The sequence below is a fragment of the Falco cherrug genome, chromosome 13 (genome assembly GCF_023634085.1).
Source record: "Falco cherrug isolate bFalChe1 chromosome 13, bFalChe1.pri, whole genome shotgun sequence".
Taxonomy (NCBI): domain Eukaryota; kingdom Metazoa; phylum Chordata; class Aves; order Falconiformes; family Falconidae; genus Falco; species Falco cherrug.
The window spans coordinates 26,453,102-26,473,639 of NC_073709.1; the positions used below are offsets into that span (position 1 = coordinate 26,453,102).

Sequence of the window (20,538 nt, forward strand, 5' to 3'; positions counted from 1 at the left end):
TTATAATTTTCACAATATCAATTTTCAAAATTGTTTAATGAAAAGTGCTGGAGAACACTTAAGTTATGAAAAACTACTCAGGTTGGCACTTGTATCTAAGCAGTTATGACACAGTTACAGTATTCTAAGCCCCAGGAGCTTTTGTAATTTGAAAATTGCAGAATGAACAAACCCATGGTATTAAACCTTCCTATAACAGGAATAATGAAGGACTCATTTAACTGAAACAGTGACTCAGCTTCTGGAACAAGCTCTGATTTACTCCATTTATCTTTAGAGAAATAACTTTTCATTCAGGCTATCTCCAATACTCAGAAATCTGTTTCCAGCATTTTGGTATTTGTCAGGATGAGTAAAGTAGCAATAACAGTAACAAACGACTGTCAAAAAGTTGCACTAAAGAAAACTAGACAGTATTAAACAATAGAACTGTTTCCTGAAATTAATCATATATTGAAGAAAGCATAGAACAAAAGACTGTTTAGAAACAGACCACAGATAAATGGCTCCAACAGTCACAACAAACACACGTAAACATCCACTGGAAATTAGGAAATTATGAACATTATGACTTGGCCAACCACACCTTAATGTTGTACCTGAGCACAGACTCCACAAAATGACACTATCTAGAATAACACTTCATTAATTTGTCCCCAACTGTCTGTAGCTTGCTTCTTGTATAAGGAACGCTCCCTGTCATTTCAACCATCTAGTTCTCAGATGCAGTAAAACAGCAGAGTCTGGTTTCAAAAGGCAACCTGAAGGATACATAACGGTAGGTCACCTTATTCTGATGCATTTTCGCAAAATACTTTATCATTTTCTTAACGTCAGTGAATCAGAGCACTTACAAGTCATATTTAAATGTAGCCACAGTTTTTACCCGCATGACATTCATACAATGTGTATCTATTTCATGGTCAAGCTAAGGAGAACAGTCTCACTGTTATCAGTATTCACTTGCTGGTAAGTAAACTGTAGTTATAGCATGTACAAACACAGATCACCTGCCAGACCTTAAATCTGGCAAGTTAGTTACATGTGTTCTAACAAAAAAACCTTCAACTCCAGAAATCATTTAAAAGACAAAGTAGTAAACTCATGCAACCAATAGTTACGCACTACAGATCTTAACAAATTTAGTGAGAATTTTATAGGCTGTCAAAATCATCACAGTTACATTGCACCATCACTCTAAACTCCTTTACTTGTCTAAAAAAACCCAAAGAACTCATTATGGGCCAGTAACACCTATATTATATGGTAACATTAGCTTTACTTCAAAATACATTAGTAATCTCTAAGTTATAAATACAGTGAACTTCAGATAAGCTCTGAAAACACAGGTCTTAAGAAATATGAAATAAACACAGAAAATTTAAAATTAATTCAAATCTACTATTATCTGTGAAAAATGAATTAACTTGTCCTTATATTCCAGCTAAGCAGACTTTTTCACACTGTATGTGGAATGGATATTGCCAGTATCTATGATGCAGATTGATGTATTTCTCAGCATGGAAATTTCCATAGTGTTTTAAGCTTATAATCTTTTAAAGAAGTAAACAATATATCTTCAGTTAACTATTATGTTATGCGAGACAATCAAGGTATTAAAAAATCCAATATAAAAAAAAATAATCAGTCAAACTCATTCTAACGTAGCAAATTTGACTACTTAGAGCATCAAAATTTCAGCAATAGGATAAAGATTAGCCCAGGAGAACTTTTTATCATGATTAATTAAGACAAAGCATGGTCATATTTGAAAAGCTCTTTGTTATGTGTTTCTTCTACTAGGAAATGTGTTTCAAAATGATGAGTTAAATGCGAATTATATAAAGCCATCTATTTGGATGTTATGTGTCAGTCAGTTTACTGTAACATGTTAGAAGTTCACAATTTACAGCTAAAACTGTACTATGTTCTGGCAGTTTTGGGTAAATAACATCACTTTTGAGAGACTGAGCTTGCTCTGGAATTCAAAAGAAGGGGGAGAGGACACGAAAGAGTATTTCCTTTCTGATATCAACTGATATTTCAACTATGACTTACTGGAGCTACAAGTGTTCATGATGGATCATCCTCAGATGAACCTTCCAAAGATTCTACAGATCTTGTTTCCTTTTGAAGATTGAAATCTGTTCAAGTTTGTAAATGTACTAGTGAACTGGCATAGATCTAATTAAATCAACTACATTGTATCCATTTTTAGCAACTTAAAAAACGTACTATGGAACTTTAGTCTTAAATTCCAATGCATTGATGGTATATTCAACTACTTTTACTGAATAGTCCAAGTTAACTATATATTGATGAAATGAAACCAAATTTATTTTCACATTTTTTTATAGTTCTTGGACAGTATGCTCTGTTTAGACCTTACTACCATCCATAAGGAAAGGTATTCCTCCATGTCAGAAGACAAGCTAAAGGAATAAGTGTCATGTCGCTAATCAAATATTAAACGTTCCCTCAACCACATCTCTAGGCTTGGACCTCCTAGGGTAGGGGCTCAACAGACAAACTAGTGGAATATTTTCACCAATATCTGCACCATGATGGAGATTTAACAGTTCCTTTTTTACTGCTGTGGTGAAATGCAGAAAAATGGAATTGAAGTCCTTCCTGCAGAAGCCTACCTGCTCTCGTCACTGCTCTGTATTTCTTGATTTTGTAAGTTAAACGCTTTGCTTTCCAGCGTTTTGAGACACACAACATTTGGAGATACTAGGATTAACAAAATCATTATTAATAATAATAATAATCAGACTTTCCATTTAACCTGTTAAAACTCAAAGATAATTTAACTGAAATTAAATGAGTAATTAAAGATTTTTAATTAAGGGACCTTTTGAAATGCACTGCTGTTAATGTATTTCCTTACAAGAAAATATGAAATCATACCTGCTTTGTTTATATTTTCTTAAAACATTAGCCCACTACCTCTGGAGCAGAGGTAGTTAAATTCCTTTATACATCTCAAGTAAACTGTTCTTAATCAAAGCAGTTCTTACCTGGCTATGTTCCTTCCTAGCCCCAGGGCTAAACCAGTGGCTGTGGGAGAAAAAGAAAAGTTTAACAATATAACTAACAAAGCACATGCTGTCATATGACCAGTCTGTGCGTGCTTTTGGGTATTTTATTGTCTGCCAGGAAAATACAGCCTTTGGCGATGCTTTATTTTAATGGGATATTTTTATTGAACTCTCTAAGTATGTAACAGTTTTGAAAGAATGCACCACAAATTTCGCTTCTGAGCAGCTATTGGCTTTATAGGCAATTATATTTTGTCAAACAAGCTAAAATAATATATAAGTGATAGTATTTTAATATACTGTAATGTATGTGCTATAAATAAAAGTAAATCCATATTTAGTACTGAAGTGTTACATATTAATGATTATAGCTGAAAAGATTTTTAAGTACTGTGGGCTACCTGGTAGTTGTTAGTGCATTACTGCACAGGCTGAGGTCTGAGTTTGAATCTAAAGTGAAATCCAAAGTCCATAAATGCAATGACTTCTTATCTCCATACACTTGTACAACTTTGAGTATTGGCAGCCTTATTTCATAGAGGTGAGAATTTTGACCAAGACATTGACATGCAGGGACAAGAACTCACGACGTGACTTTTCCCTCAGTAGCAGTAAAAGCATATTAATACTGGTTCACACACACACTGTGAGCACACAGAACTGAATTACCATCTGAATGTAGCTGTAGTAAGCATTATACAAACCTGGGGCAAATCTTGATACTTGCAAAATACAAAGAAGGAAAAACAATTAAAACAAGGGGGAGCTGATATTACATGTAGTACTTACATATTACTCACATAAACAAGCAGTAGGTTTTAGGCAAAGCATAAAATAATTCCATCCATTATAATATTGCACAAAACGGCCATCACATTACCTGCTATTATGTTTGTGAATTCCTCTGGAAGTGTAACCAAAGATTATAAGCTTAATCTAGTCACGCTTTTTCATATGTAGTTCAAATATTTTTTTCCCTACAGCAGCCATATGACACTCAAATTTTTACTTCAATTAATAAACTGAGAAGAAGCAAATTCAATAGAATTGTCAGGTTTAAATGACTTTTGTTGTTGTTTTTTAAAAGTCACAAATCTGAAAATTTTGTGGCTTTTTGTCACTTTTTGTGAGTTTGCTGCTGAGCAGTCAACCCTGTAATTCTTGCATACAAGACCAGCTGTCACCAAAACCTGTATACTCCTAACTCCTTTTTCTAATTTTAAGTTGAGTAAGGAAAAGAATGACAGCAATAAAGTTAAAAGTATACCTTGGGATAAGGTAGACATTTATATATTTTGGACATGAAATGTTTATCAACTGCACGGAACAGTTCAAAAGTCTGAGGAAAAGGGGGGAGATCTCATGCACACACAACTTTGATGTTGGCAGCATGTGAAAAGAAAAAACATCACATTTGCAAGTGACCCAGCAAATATGGTCACAAACATCCAGAAGCTGATAAAGACAAGAAATATAATGGGTTAGATCTAAATTCCACAAAAACGAGTGTCTTGTCTCTGAGCAGCGTCAACAGCAAACACTCAAGGAGGAGCAGCAAACTGGGGTATTTTCCTCCACATAAATTCTGCTGCTTTGTGGCAAATTAGTGGATTACAGACTAAATTATTAATAAAACATATTTCTATTGAAAAAAAAAAATCAAACTAATTTGAATACTTCTCGTACTTAAGCATTAAAACCCCTTCATAAAGAATAAGATCTTGTAACGGGAAAGTGATATTCATATCACACTGATTTTTAGGATTTTGTCCATTTGCTTTAGTATTATTTGATTACTTGTTTTTTTTTAATAAAAAAACCCCCATAAAATACCAGCTGAATTACTGTAGGGTAGAAGTAACATAGAATCAAAACCTCTTTAGTTAACACACATGCTAGCAAGTTATGGGCTGCAAGAGAAGTGGATTAGTAGCATAAAACAGTTTATACTGAGGATCTGATTTATGTAGCATATTCGGCAAATTTTGTTTCAAGCTGTGCATGCTACATCTATTAGCAGTTAGACACAGAAATGTATCCCCAAATATTTGATATCTAGCCTTAAGAAGTGTAGCATTTTAGTAAAGCATATACTTAGCAGTTTAATAAAAATAAATTTACAAAGCACTGAACTTCATGGTTCCTTAAGAAACATAAAATTAATTACAAAGGATTATAAATATTATTATTGAAGATCATTACGTAACTGAGCTGAGGCTCTCTTATCACATTTGTACAGTTGCAAAAATGTGGCCTTGGGGCAGAGGTAGTACTGTAAGGCAAACAATAATAAAAAGTTATAACTCCCATCACTGACACTCACTCATGGTGAAGAGAATCCTGGGACAAGTGAACCGTTTTCCTGCTACCGCCTGGTCCTGGAGTTATCTAATGCGAAAAAGTAGGGGGGGGGAAAGAGTTAGAATAATGAGGCAGCATACACACAGAGTGATTGTTTATTAAGAAAATTTATCACCAATACTAAATACAAAATACAGACCGTACACTAGACACAGTAAATGCAATCAGCAATATCTGCAATTTTGAAGTAAAGTCCGAGTGCAGAAAGTGCTATACAAGATCTACCGAAATCCTTTAAGTGTAATCCTAATTGGATGTCAGACATCAGACATTTACAGATGCCAGGGGCTCAAGTTACTTTTGAAAAATCCATGAAGCACTTTATCTCCAAAAAATGAAAGTTAGATGTTTTGAAAATCATATTCAACATACTATCCTTATTTATGGATAATACAGCAATGAATGTATTCAAAAATGCTCCCCATCTTTGTATCCCAACACAAAACTTTTGAAATTCACGTTGATGTGGGATAGAAAGCAAAGATAAAATAGGCTTTACCACACTGTACTGCAGTGCTTGCCTAGTGCTTTATACGTACCAAAACCACACATAATATGCTCAATTTAAGAATGATCTTAAGAATGCAGGACAGCACATGCCCAGTTCTGCACATGATGATATTCTGGCATTGCTCAAGAATGCATTCAAAGAGCTTTATTTTATTTTTTGTTTTAAGAACCTGCTTAATTTTCTGCACATGTAGACAGCTAAAAGCAGAAGAACAAGAGACCACCCTGACGAAACTCATGCTTGAAGAACCAGAGCAGAAGACACACTTTTCCTGTTTCAAAGATTGCAAGGCCAAGTTTTCAGTTCTTTGCAGATAGTTTTATAGTCAGTAGATGACCAGAAGCAGGAATGAAATCAGATGTTCTGCCAGTTTTGAAAGCAGGCCACAAAACCTCAATGATAACACATTTATATGGTTCAGGCTTGCCAAAAATACATAAGCAAAAGATTCACAGATAAAAGGGGCCTACTCGTTACTAAAACAACGCACTCATTAAAGAGTACTATCCCTATTCATCTGGTGTCACAATGGAGAAAAGCCAGGGCAGTTGGAGCTCCAAGTCTGGAAAACTCTTGAAAGCACACACACTGAATAATTTGAAAGCTCTACGATGGTTGAAGTACTTGACCAAAATCTGTTTCTTTGGCCTGAAGAATGATGTCACTAAGGGCTGAACTGAGAAACCCTAAAGCGTTGTCACTCTTCTGGCTGATGGCAGCTGAGAAGAACTGGCTATACTTTACCGCAGAAAAACGTATGCAGACATCCAAGTCCCTAGTAGAGGAAACCATGGCAGCTACGTGGGGGAACAGCACCTAGTGCTTTATCCACGTTCGGAATTCCCTGTTTTACCGGCCGTATTGAAGCCTGACAGAGCCACATGCTAAACAATAAACCAGCGACCAAACGTTACTTTTTCAATGTCATAGTTCACCTAATAATAAGGGCAAGAAATGTCAATTCACAAAGACGCAGCTAGAAATACAAACAAGTATTTTAATATGTCATTTCCAAATTTCAAGATTAATACGTAAACTGTTACTTTAACACTGTAAGTAAACATGTAGCTCGGCTCTTGAGAGTTACATCCCGCATTAATCTCAAAATGAGGTTTTCATGCTATTCCAGTGGGTATCCCTGGAATATAGTAATCCATTTTCTACACTCTGGCTATAAGAAAAGCCGACTGTGCCTATGTCATGCTTTGTTAGAGGTTCATGATCACATTATCTCATGGTGGACCTGACACTTTTATTCAGTTTACAGTATGTTCAGTGTACAGGCAACTTATTTCCTTTGCCAGGGCTGCTGACAACCTTTTCCACACTATATTAATCTTGTTTACAGACTTTATCTTGGTACAAATATCAGAAAACTGAACTTTTTATCTCCGGGAGAAAATAAACAACATGTTGACAGAAGCAAAAGCTATTTTCTGGACCAAAATTGGTTGTTTACCTGTAGCCATACTTATGGAAACAAGTTTAAGCTTCCAGCTTACTCAAAATACATAATATCAAATTTAATAAGCATGGAAACTTCAAGAAAAATCACTTGATAAATTGCCAGTTTTAAAATATATAAACTACAGAAGCATGTTTTTCCACTAATTTGTAAGAGACTATGAACTTGCTTGGAATACAGTTACAACTGATCACAAAGTACACTGCTCAGGTTTCTCTTGCACACCCCCAGACAGCTGCAGTAGTCACAAAATATTTATAAAACCAAACTCATAATGCATGCTTATAGATTCTCTGAATAAAACTGAATGCTGATTATTGTAAGATTCACAATATGTTAATGCAAATGAATTCCTATTTGCAAAACTTACCTAGGGTGTAAAAAGCCAGAGACCCTATTGCCCATCTTTATCTGCCAGCTCACAGTTAGAAAAATATACTCCAAAGATCTGCTGACTCGCTACAGAAGACAGCGCCAACTGCTCCAGAAAGCGGCAGCAGATTGCAAGACACTAAAATAAAAATAAATACCCTCTCAACTGTTCAGATTCTTTATTCATGCAAAAAAACCTCCAAAAAGCGTAATTATCTAGAATTGCTTTAGGTGATGAAATACCAGTGCACAAGAAGAATTCGGGGGTAAAGTAAGTACTACCTTTCCGTTTGGAAACAGCACTGAAGGTTTGCACAAGTAAGACTTGGTTGGGTTTTTTTTCCCTCTTTTCCTTCACAGTTGAATGTATGCTGGCACGCATGTCAGCGCACACACGTGTATCAGGGAATCTGAACTGCTGTGATGAGTGTTCAGAAATCTAACAGATCAGGCCAGGCCTGTTTTAAGCTTTAAGTTCATTCATTAACATCGCTCCTCTTGGTAACGGTCAATTCTTACACACTATTAAACATCTCCCTTATATATACCAAGAGTGTTAGTTTTTAACTAATTTGTATGCTAAATTAGCTGTGCGTACTTAATTTCGGAGCTGACACTGTAGAGTTAGCACTGACGGCTACGGTCCTTAATGGCTCTTAGCCACAGGGGTGAAGGTGCCCAGGACTAAGCCATCTGAGAAAAGACACTGGAATTGAAATGGGCTTGTCTTCCTTCTCGTCAAATTCTCCTTGCCTATGTCTGATGTCTTTATGTTACCGCTCCCTCTGAAAAAGAGAGGGAGGGTGCACCTTCTCTTTTTTTGTAGCAAGCACCTGAGCCATGGGCAAGTTAAAGTGCAATCTGAAAAAGCATGCTTTGATAACAACAAGTGCTGTAGACCACTTTTGCCACATACTTCGCAGGAAAAACATGCAGCAGATGTTTTTCTAATAATATAAATACAATAGTTTGGGTTTTTTTCCCAAATCTTTTGAAGGATAAACCTTTGGAAATGATGTCATGGCACACTATAGCTCATATAGACACAAACAGAATTCTGCCTTCAAAAGTTCATTTCTATGAGACATGAAAAGGCCTAGGAAACGCCCAATAACCTCTTTCAAGCTTTTTAGCAGTATATTTAATAGTCTGTGTTTCTAGAACTTGTACTACCCCATAACTGAACATAACCATACTGGAACATAGGTAACTATAATATAAAAATTGGAAGTATTTCTATTTCCTCTATTTAAGAATATCTGCTTTTTAAAAGTTTACTAGATGTAGCAAATGACTAGGAATGATGTCTTAGAGGATGAGGAACAATATCAACCTTCAAAAAGTACAAAAGAACTACCACAGGTCTTCACACAGCCCAACTGAGTTGCAATCTGTCCTGTGGCTTAGTTGCATAAAGCAGAAAATAAGTAGGAGTGTAAAGGGAAACCAGGGAAACCTTTGACCCTCCTTGCTTGTCAGCTTCCTCCTGTGCAAAGTCTCCCCAGCAACACATTGCCCAAGAGATACCGTAATCTACAATTGATTTAACTGTTTTAATATGAATAAACTTTAGGGTTATCTTTGGAACTCTTTAATTTCTTCCGGCTGCAAGTCCTTTTACTATTGCTTGAATAAGACAAGGTGGTGGTGGCTGCATACTGTTTAGAGGGTCCCTGAAACACAGGTATTACAACTCAGAGAAAAAGGAATCCTGTTTTGCAAAGATTGCTTTGCCTGAGAAATTGTGACCTATACTGATAAGACACAGTAAAATAGAAAAGTATTCAAGACCAAGGAGTTTTGCATCAAAATACACAACATAGTACACTGCTGCCTGAGATACCACATACCACAAACTTCAGAAGTGATACATGGAAACACAGTGGGATTAAACAGAAAAAGGACAAGAGAGGATTTCACTCTGCAGCAACGTCGAGCACAGCAACTATTGTTAAGTGCTAATAATATAAAAAGACTATTTCATTTGGAAGGGATCTGCAATGAACATTTAGTCCAACAGCCTGTGTGATTCAGGGCTGACCAAAAGTTAAAGCATGTTATTAAGGGTGATACAGATGTACAGATGTGTTCCAAACACAGTACTTTCTTAATACTTAAAATGCATACCCAGCTATACCTCTTTTCCCTTATTTTTCCCCATGCTATCACACAATCAAGTGAACAAGTACACTTCCTCTTTATGTTTAGCTTAGGAAATAACATTTTTGAAAAAATACAGATTGTGTCCTATTCATAATTGTACCTCAGCTATGTTTTCCATTACTGAAAAAATAAATTTCTTAAATTTCAAGTGATTTTTAAATACGAAAAATGACACTTTTGTATTTTAAATTGGATTTTATGCCAAATAATCCATAGCACATGCAGCGAAAAAGACATTACCAAGCTCGTGTTTTACAGGATGCTGTTTCCTCGCTATGATTTGGTAGACTTGGCAGTGTTAGGTTTATGCTTGGACTCAATGATATTACAGGTCTTTTCCAATCTATATAATTTTGATGCGTTTAAAGAATCCACATAAATAATTATGGAAGCATTTGACTTGAATGCTTAACTTAGCCATCACAGCATGTCACATTCATAGTATGCAAACGCAGTAAAACCGCAGCAAAATTTTGCTGAACACTAGTTGCACAAATGAGCTAACCACTTTTCTAAATGAAAGAATATGTTCCTTTTTCCACTCTATAAATTAACTGCTATGATCAACAACAGATTAATACATGTGAAAAGTAATTATACTAAAAAAATCTTTAAAATTCCAGAAGAAGAAAACATACTTTTTTCTGGGTTCACATATTTGTAGTATGTTTCCCTAAAAACACTATATTGACAAATACAATTTGAAAGTTCAGTAGCAAACCTGATTTTTTCAGGCAGCATTTTCCACAAAACAAGTTGTCCAAAACAAAGCGCAACTAAAATGATATCCTGGACGACAGGATTTTGCACTAGAAATTACAGCATCACAATGGCACTCCCATAAGTCACAGTTCTGTAATTGCCAATTTATAGGAAATTAAATCAAACTGTATTAAAGGGAAGAGATAGAGAAAAATGTATTCTTTATGTATTATTGCGCTGATTACAAGCTATTTTTCATAATTTCAGACATCAATTTGTTATCACTCATTTTATACCCTTCTTCACTAGAAGTATTGGGAAGCACCTACACTAAACAAAGCTCTGGATTTAAAATACATCTTTAAAAAAACCACAGATACAAATTCTTTTACTTGGAGCAAAATAAAAATCTAAGAAAATAAAACCAGCTTTCACAGTATACATTACTGAATCATTGCCATAACCCTAGCTTGACACTACCATCACATTTTTATTCCCTCTAGAAGCGCACTCTTGCTGAAGGGCCCAAACTGACCATTCCAGAGAAGCATCTCTTTAATGTACAGGTTAACTTTACACGATGCTCAGTCAAACTCAGCGAAGTCTTCATGAAGACATGGTTCACTGGCACAATAGTTCTGTTCCAGTTTCTTGCTACTCTAATTTTAATTCTTGAAAATTGGCCCCTTACTAACACAGTGTTGCAAAAATCAATGGATCATTGCCATTCTGCTTGCAAAATATACGCAAGTGATAAGGAAGGAGCAAAACCTCGAGAAAAATAGGTCAAAAGACAAGGACTTTAATCCTAAAGCAAACACACATCTCCCTGTACATGTGTTACTGTTTTCTCTTAGTAACAACAAAGAAAAAAAGACCTACGCACCCTAGGTAAAATGTGAATCACTAAGTTTCGTGGAGTTAAAATATATGTTCCAGTTCCTCAATCTCTCCAGTGGTTTCACACACTGTTAAGAGTTTTCTCTAAATTTCCTTTCACACAACTGATCAGAATATGTTTCTCTCTTCATATATGGTTTTCAATTGAATGATTAACAGATAGAAAAAAACCCACTATCGTATCAGAGATTAAAAGGTGGAAAGTGCTATTAAACACAGCTCCTTCAGGAAAAGATGGAAAATTTTCTGACTTACAAAAGCAGAACAATGAATTTCTCTGTAAATCTTCGCTGTTACACAATTTTTCTCTGCTTTTATAGTAACATGAATTTGAAATTAAATAATTATAAATTTTAAACAAAAAAGACTTTTGTAAAGTGACTGGCCTGGGCATAAAGTTTTTTGTTTGTTTTAAAGGGTAACACTAGCAGAAAATACTACAGACTATGCTTTGTCCTAAATCTTTGTCAAAGGGACAAGCTTTTATATACTATAGAATAGGTAACACAATAAGTGTGATGATGCACTGTGATGATATACATCAGTGCATACATGCTGCCTTTAGGTATGTGATATGGTGATGCCGGAAGAGCTATTAAAGCAGAGAAAATAAGTACTCGTGTATCATGTTAAAAAAAAAAAATAAATTATATGGTGTCTGGAGAAAGTATCAGGTAAAATGAAACGTGTAAGTGTCCCATCTGTAAGGAGGTCAGTAAGAAAGCTGCTTTTGAGATAGTAGTATTTCATATTAAATATTAGTTATGTGGCACCATTGCCAAAACAGCAGCTCACAGCACTGCAACAAACTGGCTGATTTGTAAGTCTCAAGAAGAAATATAAACCAGATTTTATTTTGTTTTTAGTTAAACCTGGTGGTAAAAGGCAAATGTAAGATCCTCAGGATGGCATTAACACACCACACAGCACCGCCTTTTCACTTTTTATATTAGGAAAGGGAAAATCTTCCGGACAGTTATCTGAACTGTATTAGTTATGGCAAAAAAACCCCACAAAACAATGGCGAAAATTTTGCTACCTTACTAGTCTGTAAATAACAATATTCAAGAAATTTTATTTAAATGCAACCAATTTTTCCTTAGTACATAGAGCTACTAATTAAATGCTGCAGGAATATACTGCGTATAAAAAAAGTCTCTATCATGATGGTTTAGCTGTCTCTTTTATTCTAGGGTGAAAGCTTCACTAAGTCAACAGGATTTTGATTTCAGTAGTGCTGGGACTGTATCCTTATGAGTTAAGTATGATCTAAAATGCAGAAATAATATTTTTACTTGTAAAATTATCGTCACTAAGTGAAGTTACCCACATGGCAATACAGAAAGTAGGAAGGAGCGAGGCAGCGATTAGGATACCAGCCTTGCCCTGGGAGATGCAGGTTCAACTCCTCACTCTGCTGCAGGCTTGCTGTTTTGACTTTTGGTCAGTTGTTTTCTGCAGCTCAGTTCCTCGTTTGAGAAAAACGTGAAAAACAGACAAACAAGACCCTCCTGCCCTTCCCTCAGCAAAGTAATCTGTAATACTTTTCCCTTACTTCATTAAAGTAAGGTAATATAAAGACAGTACAGATTGTACCAACAACAAAGGATGTCATCAAAAAACATTTTCTTTAAGACTGCTTGAGGTATACTACTGAAGGTGATTTTTATTCCTGCTGCCATGGGACTTATTACAGGAAACAGAAAAAAGTCAATATTAAATGCATTTACATACATAAGCAGAATTACTCATAACAGAACTCTGTGCGGGTACAAGTCATACTATGACAGTTCGTGGCAGCACAAGGTTTCTCAGAGCGGATTAAAAAAAACAACCCTGCACACAAACCCCCCATTTTCAAATGACTGCCCAGCTTCAGTAGCAAGCTATGAGTGGCCTCTACTGGCTGACCAAAGGCTACAGAAGTCACTAAGCTTTTGCTATGAGTAACAACCGTGGTTATCAGCTGCGTGAAGAAATGCTAACAGAAAGAGCATGTTCGTCAGTGCTAAATAATTCACTTATGCTATGGCTAAAACTGACGGCAAACATGAGATGAATGATACAATAGACAGTGAGAAAAACCACGTCTAATACCGGTGATCCCAAGACCTGTCGATATCTAGACTGTAAATATATACATGCAAAAGTCCATTTTCCAAAAGCTGATAAAGGAATTCAACAGTATATACTGTGGTAGCTCTGAAGGTGGAAACAAACCTGAAACTCAAGCAGTTTATAATTTGTTTCTACATTTTGTATGAAGACTGAATTACCTCAATTATGGTATCACTGGTTTGATTTAGACGTGCAATTAGGAAGCCTATTGCGTCATCTGAGAAGGTATGAAACCAGAGACAATCTAATTATTCTTCTCATAAATGTGCAACAAATGTGTCCTTTTTTTTTATTTATAAATATATTTATAAATATATTTATAAATAAATTTCTTATTTATAAAATTAAAACCAGTAAAATACAGAATAATAAAAAATGAAAAACCTGAAGTATGGAAGTGTGTCTATTGCCACAAAGCCGATCTACAATTTCCTCAAAGTACATAAAAAATTACATTTTTATTAAAAGAATAAACCATAATTAATTTGTTAACACACAATAATTGTGGACAGCATAATTTGAAGAGGAGAGTAAAAGCTGTCCAAAACACGGAAAAAATACTTATTAGATTTATCATGCAGTATCTCTGTTCAAATAAAAAATGATTAGATAAACAAAATAGCACCAGTAGCAAGGAAGTAATTATTTTACTTCACCTTTCTTTGCTATAGGAATATGTACCTGATTTGCCATTCTCCCACATTTTAATTGTACCCTATCAAGAAGGATTATTGTAAAACATAAGTGACTACTGATGCCAAAAGGTGACTGCCTTCAGAAGCAGCCGTACGGTGCTCACACCGCGCTGTACTGTGTGAGATTTCCAGCTCCTGTTCTGAATTCTGCCCCATTCCGGAGTTCTACCTCATTTCAGAATTCAGTCCCATTATCTCCACCGCTCAAAACTGTTCACAGGGTTATCTAGCTGACATAGAAGATAACCCTCCGTCTCACTAGACACCACTGGGATATGACATGCTGACCCACGGTAAGCCCTGATTATTAGCTTGAAACATACACCATATAAATGGAGCTTCGAGCCAAATAACTTGTTAAAAAGTATTTTCATTTTACTCTTACATTAAAACTAATTTTAAACATGCTGACATCAGTTCCATTAATCTACGTAGCCATGAACATATTTAAACACGTTAATGTTAGATTGTTACTATTATCCATAACCAGATGAAAAATGCTATGATTAGAATGCAAACTGCAAGTAATGCCTTTTTCTTTTCAAAAGGGAAAGGGATTTTAGTTTAATAAATTATAGCTAAATGAAAAACAAATGGCCAGCCGCTGCAATTAAAGAGAATGCCCCATTTTCCGCATTGCACTGCAGGCCACAGTGTTATCTTACTGATGGAAGGCTCACAGCCGATGGTACAGCGAGGTCCCATTCTTTCCATCCCATCTTTTCCACACCACTACGCTTCCAGCGACCGGGAGAGCAGTTTGGATTAGCAGCCCCAGACAGAGGTAGGCAGAAGCGACCTGCTCGGCTAAGTCTCCCTCTCGGCTGGGATGCTTTCCTATCATAGCACCCGCAGCTCTGCGCAGTCTTGAAGTCTTCAACCAGTCAAGTTTCATTTGCATGAAAACCTCGTTACCTTTTGTTTTTCACAGGGGCACCCAACGAGCTATATTACAGCCTGGGAAACGCAAGCCAGACAGCATCTAAACTATTTTCAGGAGAATGTGACAAGAGGAAGACTAGGCACAAGGGGATGCAGATAGCAGCATACTAACAGTCTCCCACATGAAGAAAATAACTCAGGTATCAGAAAATTTTGGTTTAAAACATTACACTTTCGTAATATCTGGGATAAAATACCTTTTAAAATTTGTACAGTTTGATCAGTAACAGACCTTACAAAATTTACATACTTGAACTGCTAAAATAAAATTACCTTTTCCCCTTCAGGTTAGGCAACATATAAATAATTAGTGGCCACAAAACAATTTTCCTGCATTTCAAGTGAAATTCTCACCAGAAGGTGGTGAAACAGCAGGAAAAAGGCTTTAGGGGAGTTTCAGGTACAAAGCTGGCCAGTTTCACTGTTGACAGTATTATGTACACACATGACACTTCTCATTACTTTGCGCTTGCCTGTACACACATGTACACCGGGCAAGCTTGCACAATTGGTAGATTTTAGAAATCCTTTATTTCCCACTTTTTTCTCTGCAATCTGAACTTCTAGCGTGTAACTATAACCATTGTTCCAAATTGTAAATGCCAGCAGAGATAAACATAAGCAAGCTGGAAGCTCAGAAATCAACTTTTCATTGGGTACTTTTAAGGTCAAGCTAAATTCAGGCTTAAGATAACTTTTTTTTTTCTCCCTAAGCAAAATGATTTAGAAAAAAAGTAAGTTTTAAGATACGTCACAATAAATATATTTTTTCCTAGCAGGACATTCTCAAGCTTTTCCATCATCTTGCCTTCAAATATCAAATGTAAATAATTCATGACTTCTATTACAGAAGAAATGGAAACAAGTAGGTTCTAATAGGGAAGAAAAAAAAAAGTGGGAATTCCACTCATACATTTTAAAAGAAACTGTCAAGCTTGTTAGGCTTGATAGCAGTCCCACATTGGAATATCAAACATATCAAACACATGACATTTCAAAACTAACATAATGTAGATACTAAAGATGTATCCTACCAAAAGCTCATGAATGGATTCTGCAAAGCCACCATTAACTTTGATTGGAAGACTAAACTGTATTATCTTACTCTCAAAATCCCTCCTTATCAGTAAGAGTGTTCCAAGGTTCTCTTTGTACGATATCAAGCCCTACATAATGGAAAACATCACAGTGCACTCTTAAGGGCGAGCCCATAGTTCCTTATAGTAATTTACATTTGTAATGCATTAAAATGATAGCCATCCCCAAACACTATTCATAAAGGAAGGCAAAGCCTGTGGTCTAGGAGCAGAACGCAGCTTCTCTCCGCTATCCACTCCTCCAGCAAGATGAAATACCATTGCTGTGTGTTGTCCTGGCACACAACGTGCATTTCCTTGGTAGTTTTATGCTATTTTGTTCATGGGGGAAAGACCGTTCACTTTCCCCTAATGTCTCTGGCTGCATCAATTTTATTTTTTTGGCCAGATCCGCAATAGTAAGTTTTGGTCTCTATGTAACACTTTAGCTGCCTCAGGCTTCTGAAATTCCTGATAAAACCATGTATAGGCAACTTTTGGCTACCAAATGCATAACCCTCTACGTATGAAGCATCGTGGTAGAGATAAAGACAAGAGGAGTAACTGGCTTGTTGGGTCCTGACTACACAGGGAATCCAGTAAAGAACACTTTTCTCTCTGTTGTATTTTATGTGTTTCAGGGCACAGAGAGCAACATCATTTTTTCACATGCAAAGCTGTAAAGCACATTTTGCCAGGTCCTGGAGAAGACTGACTTTCCACCCACCTTGGGTAGAGACCATACTTCACAGAATCACAGCCTGTGGCTATCAGCAACTCCTTGCAAAATGATAAGGGAATTTTAAGCAGCCCTTGAGGAGTGAGAAAGTTATTTTCCCTGTTACTAAGGGAGGAAAAAAAATCAGGAGAAGCCAAAAAGAGGGTCTTTGTCACAGAGAAGATCTTGAACCAAATACTGACATTTTACATTTATATGTATATGTTATTCCAGACACACAGAGTTTAGTCCCTAATAAAGACAAATTGACCTAAAAGCTTACCACTTAGATGTATAAGAGCACGATGTAACTCACCAAGAAAACAGCCAAGGTGAGATGGAAGGAGAAGAGTATGGACATGGAAATACATTGCATCCAGCTATGAGTGACAGCCTTGGTGCTCAAAATTTCTACATGTCCGGAAGTTTTCAGAGACTATTTCTGGGTCAATCTGATGGTCTCCAAGATGCAAACTTCACTTTCAGTCAAGGGAAGTATTTTCACTACCAGTACAAAAAGTAAGCATTCTTCTACGGGATGCTGGAATACATATTTGATTTTAGTTTGGGAAGGAAGAGGAAAATGAGCAAAAATGATAGCAGAAGGTACCATGTGTAGAGAATATCATAAAAGTATTTTTGTATGTGGAAAAGCACACCTTCACAGAATTCTACTGCAAGATAAAACCCAAGAATCTGCTGAAAGATAATAGTGACTATCCCTTCAAGAAATGGTGCTTGGGGAATTGTGTGAATCTCTCTGCTTTGTTCAAAGCTTGAAGACACCAGCTTAATATAACCTGACTCATCTTCTTCCCATCCCCAAGATGGTTGAATAAACACTACCAACACAAAGCCTCGCTGAACCCACCACTTGCCATTCAAGTCGGTTGTAGTGTGATCCTGGGCACAATTTATAAAGTGAGTTATTAAGTTTGCATTTCATTTGCTGCCAATGCCTGTCTGTGATTGCTTAATAAACACAAGTTTCTGGATCAGTACCTTTTATTTAGCTGCTGAAGCAATACTATGATGATGGGCTATTCCATTTCCTACCAAACACCTAGACTTTATACTGTACCAGAATGGAGGCTGAATTAAGAGCACCCAGCATGTTATAGGCCTGGTTTGGTTTGCAGGTAGGTTTAACACTAGAAAGTGTGGTAAGCTCCCAACTGTTAATAAGATGCTCAGATTTCTCCTAGAAAAATGAAAATTGCTGTTCAAGACAAAGCTCATTTATTTTGTTAATAACTGGATACCAACAGGGTAAATGTTGCATTCCACAAGCTTAACTGGAAACAGTGAATTTAAGAGGAGTGAGAGAAAATTAAAAGCTCAAGTAATGGATACCCCCCCCCCAAAAAAAAAACCCAAAACACAACAAACCTCAACCAACAACCAAACAAACTCAAAACAAAAAACCCCAACAAACTGGCACACTTGTAACTTTGGTTGAATCTCTAAAGAAATTGCATTTGGTGGCAGCATTCAAGAAACCGTATATATTGGCAGAAAGCACTGTTGTGTATATCATACCCTCGATAGCATTAAATTGTGCAGGTGGCCGAGAAAAAAAAATTATGGAAAGAGCCATCTGAATTTGGCATTACAACCCACAAATATTTAAGTAGCACAGAAGAAAATACATATTGAGTTATTTTAAAAAAATAACTTTAAAAGTCATAAACACATAGTGATATATTAATTAGGAAGAATGGTGTTGGCAAGAAATTCACGTTCGCTGAAAAGGTGCTGTAAGTGCCATGAAATATCTGGGAACGTTTTCAAGTTCTTCCTGCATATAGCCACGTGCTGAGGAAAATAATCAACTGAACAAAGAATACGTACAGAAAATTCTGGAAAGTTATCAAAGCAGTTTGTATTCAAAAGCAATGATTCGGCTTACTATTAAATCAGAGGTCGTCTGTCCGATACTGCATCAAAAGATGGGAACTACTGAGGAAATGCCTGTTCCTTGGGGTGGTGGGGAAGTGGTACTAGCTGCATGGTTCAAGATGCCTTCTTGGAAAAGCAACAGACACAACAATCCTTAGGAAAAAAAGTCTTAGTAACTCTGAAATCGAGTGACACAGGCATACTTGACCTACTCCAGTTTTGTCTAGCTCATCCTTAACCTCAACTAAATCAGGTTCAAACAATATTAAGTGTCCTGAACCTTGAAAATTTCCTATTCACCCAAGCTGATACACAAAGAAATGCTGTTTTTTTTAAAGACACCATTAAAAATACTTAACTCCTTCCACACCTAAATAGTTTACCTGAATCTCTGGTGCCAGGGTAAAAGCAGCAGGTAAATTCCTATTCCCACAAGACAAACCTTTGCAGAAATATCTTTGACTTCAGTCCACTACATTTTTATTTCCTGCTTTTTCTTGCAGACCTGTGAGATCAGCTTTGAAAGTTTCTCCTCTAACGAAAGTCTTACTTTATCATAAGATACGGGGAAAGAACTATGGTTTTAATTCATTCAAAGTGAAAGCCTATCAGCTCCAGAAGTTTTCATACCAAACTACTTAAGACAGATTTTTGTGGCTAAAATTAACAAAAGTATATTTCCCATTTGTACTGTAGCCTAAAATTTCTGAAGTTACTTCCTATAATTTTGTATGGTCCACTGTTATAGCACCATTTAACCCTGATGAACTATTCCTCTTTCCTATTGTGGGACTTTTCCACGCCCCTTGAATTCTTTGAACGGACTTCACCTTTATGGCAAGAGTTTATAGTGTGAAAAAACAGTTCTAATAAAAGGCAACATAAGCAAAGAATGCATTTCAGTGCTCTTGATTGATTCAAGAATTACATACCACTGTATTTTGTGAAACCTAAATATTGATGCAATTTCTGCCCTTTAAAAATATTTAAGGGGAATATTATCTCCAAGGTTTAGTTTTAGAAGTCAAATGATACACGTATGAACAGACAACAGCAGAGGAAAAAATCCTTGATACCTGAAAACAGATATGACATGCTTCCAGATCATCCTTAGGCAACCGGAGTATGTTTTATTCATTACACCATCAGACTTAACATTCCAAAATTTACAAGACCTAGGTAGGGGAGAAAGGGGTGGGACGACCAATGGTTTCTGTAGGTATATCTGCATTAACAGAGTTTTTCAAAATATATTACACGCTTGTAAATTACTGCAGTTTAAAAACAGGAGCAATGTTCTAAATCCAAACATTTCAGTGCCTGTCTCCTTCTACGTGACATCAGTCAACCACCAATGAATGCCTCCGTGGCAGAAGAACAGACCTAGTCTCCCCACAAATAACACTTTCTGCACAACGTGCCTAAGGATTCTGATCTATGGAGAAGTAATTGCCCTTTTTTTCCATTATACAAGCGGCTACCTATGCTTTTGGTTTCTATTATATTTATTTTTTAAACCGGGTACAATACTGTGAGAGATTTGTGACAGGGTTTCAAAATTACTACTGATGAAAC

At 36.2% G+C, this 20,538-nt stretch overlaps 1 protein-coding gene across 1 annotated transcript in view; it reads right to left on the reverse strand.

The window, feature by feature from the left end:
- Nucleotides 1-20,538, reverse strand: part of GPATCH2 (G-patch domain containing 2) — a 126,299-nt gene that overhangs the window by 34,270 nt on the left and 71,491 nt on the right. The window contains exons 6-7 of the mRNA XM_055725629.1: nucleotides 5,365-5,429; nucleotides 3,021-3,060 (exon numbers count right to left, since the gene is read on the reverse strand). Coding sequence (XP_055581604.1) covers nucleotides 3,021-3,060; nucleotides 5,365-5,429 — 105 coding nt within the window. The remainder of the gene's footprint in view (nucleotides 1-3,020; nucleotides 3,061-5,364; nucleotides 5,430-20,538) is intronic.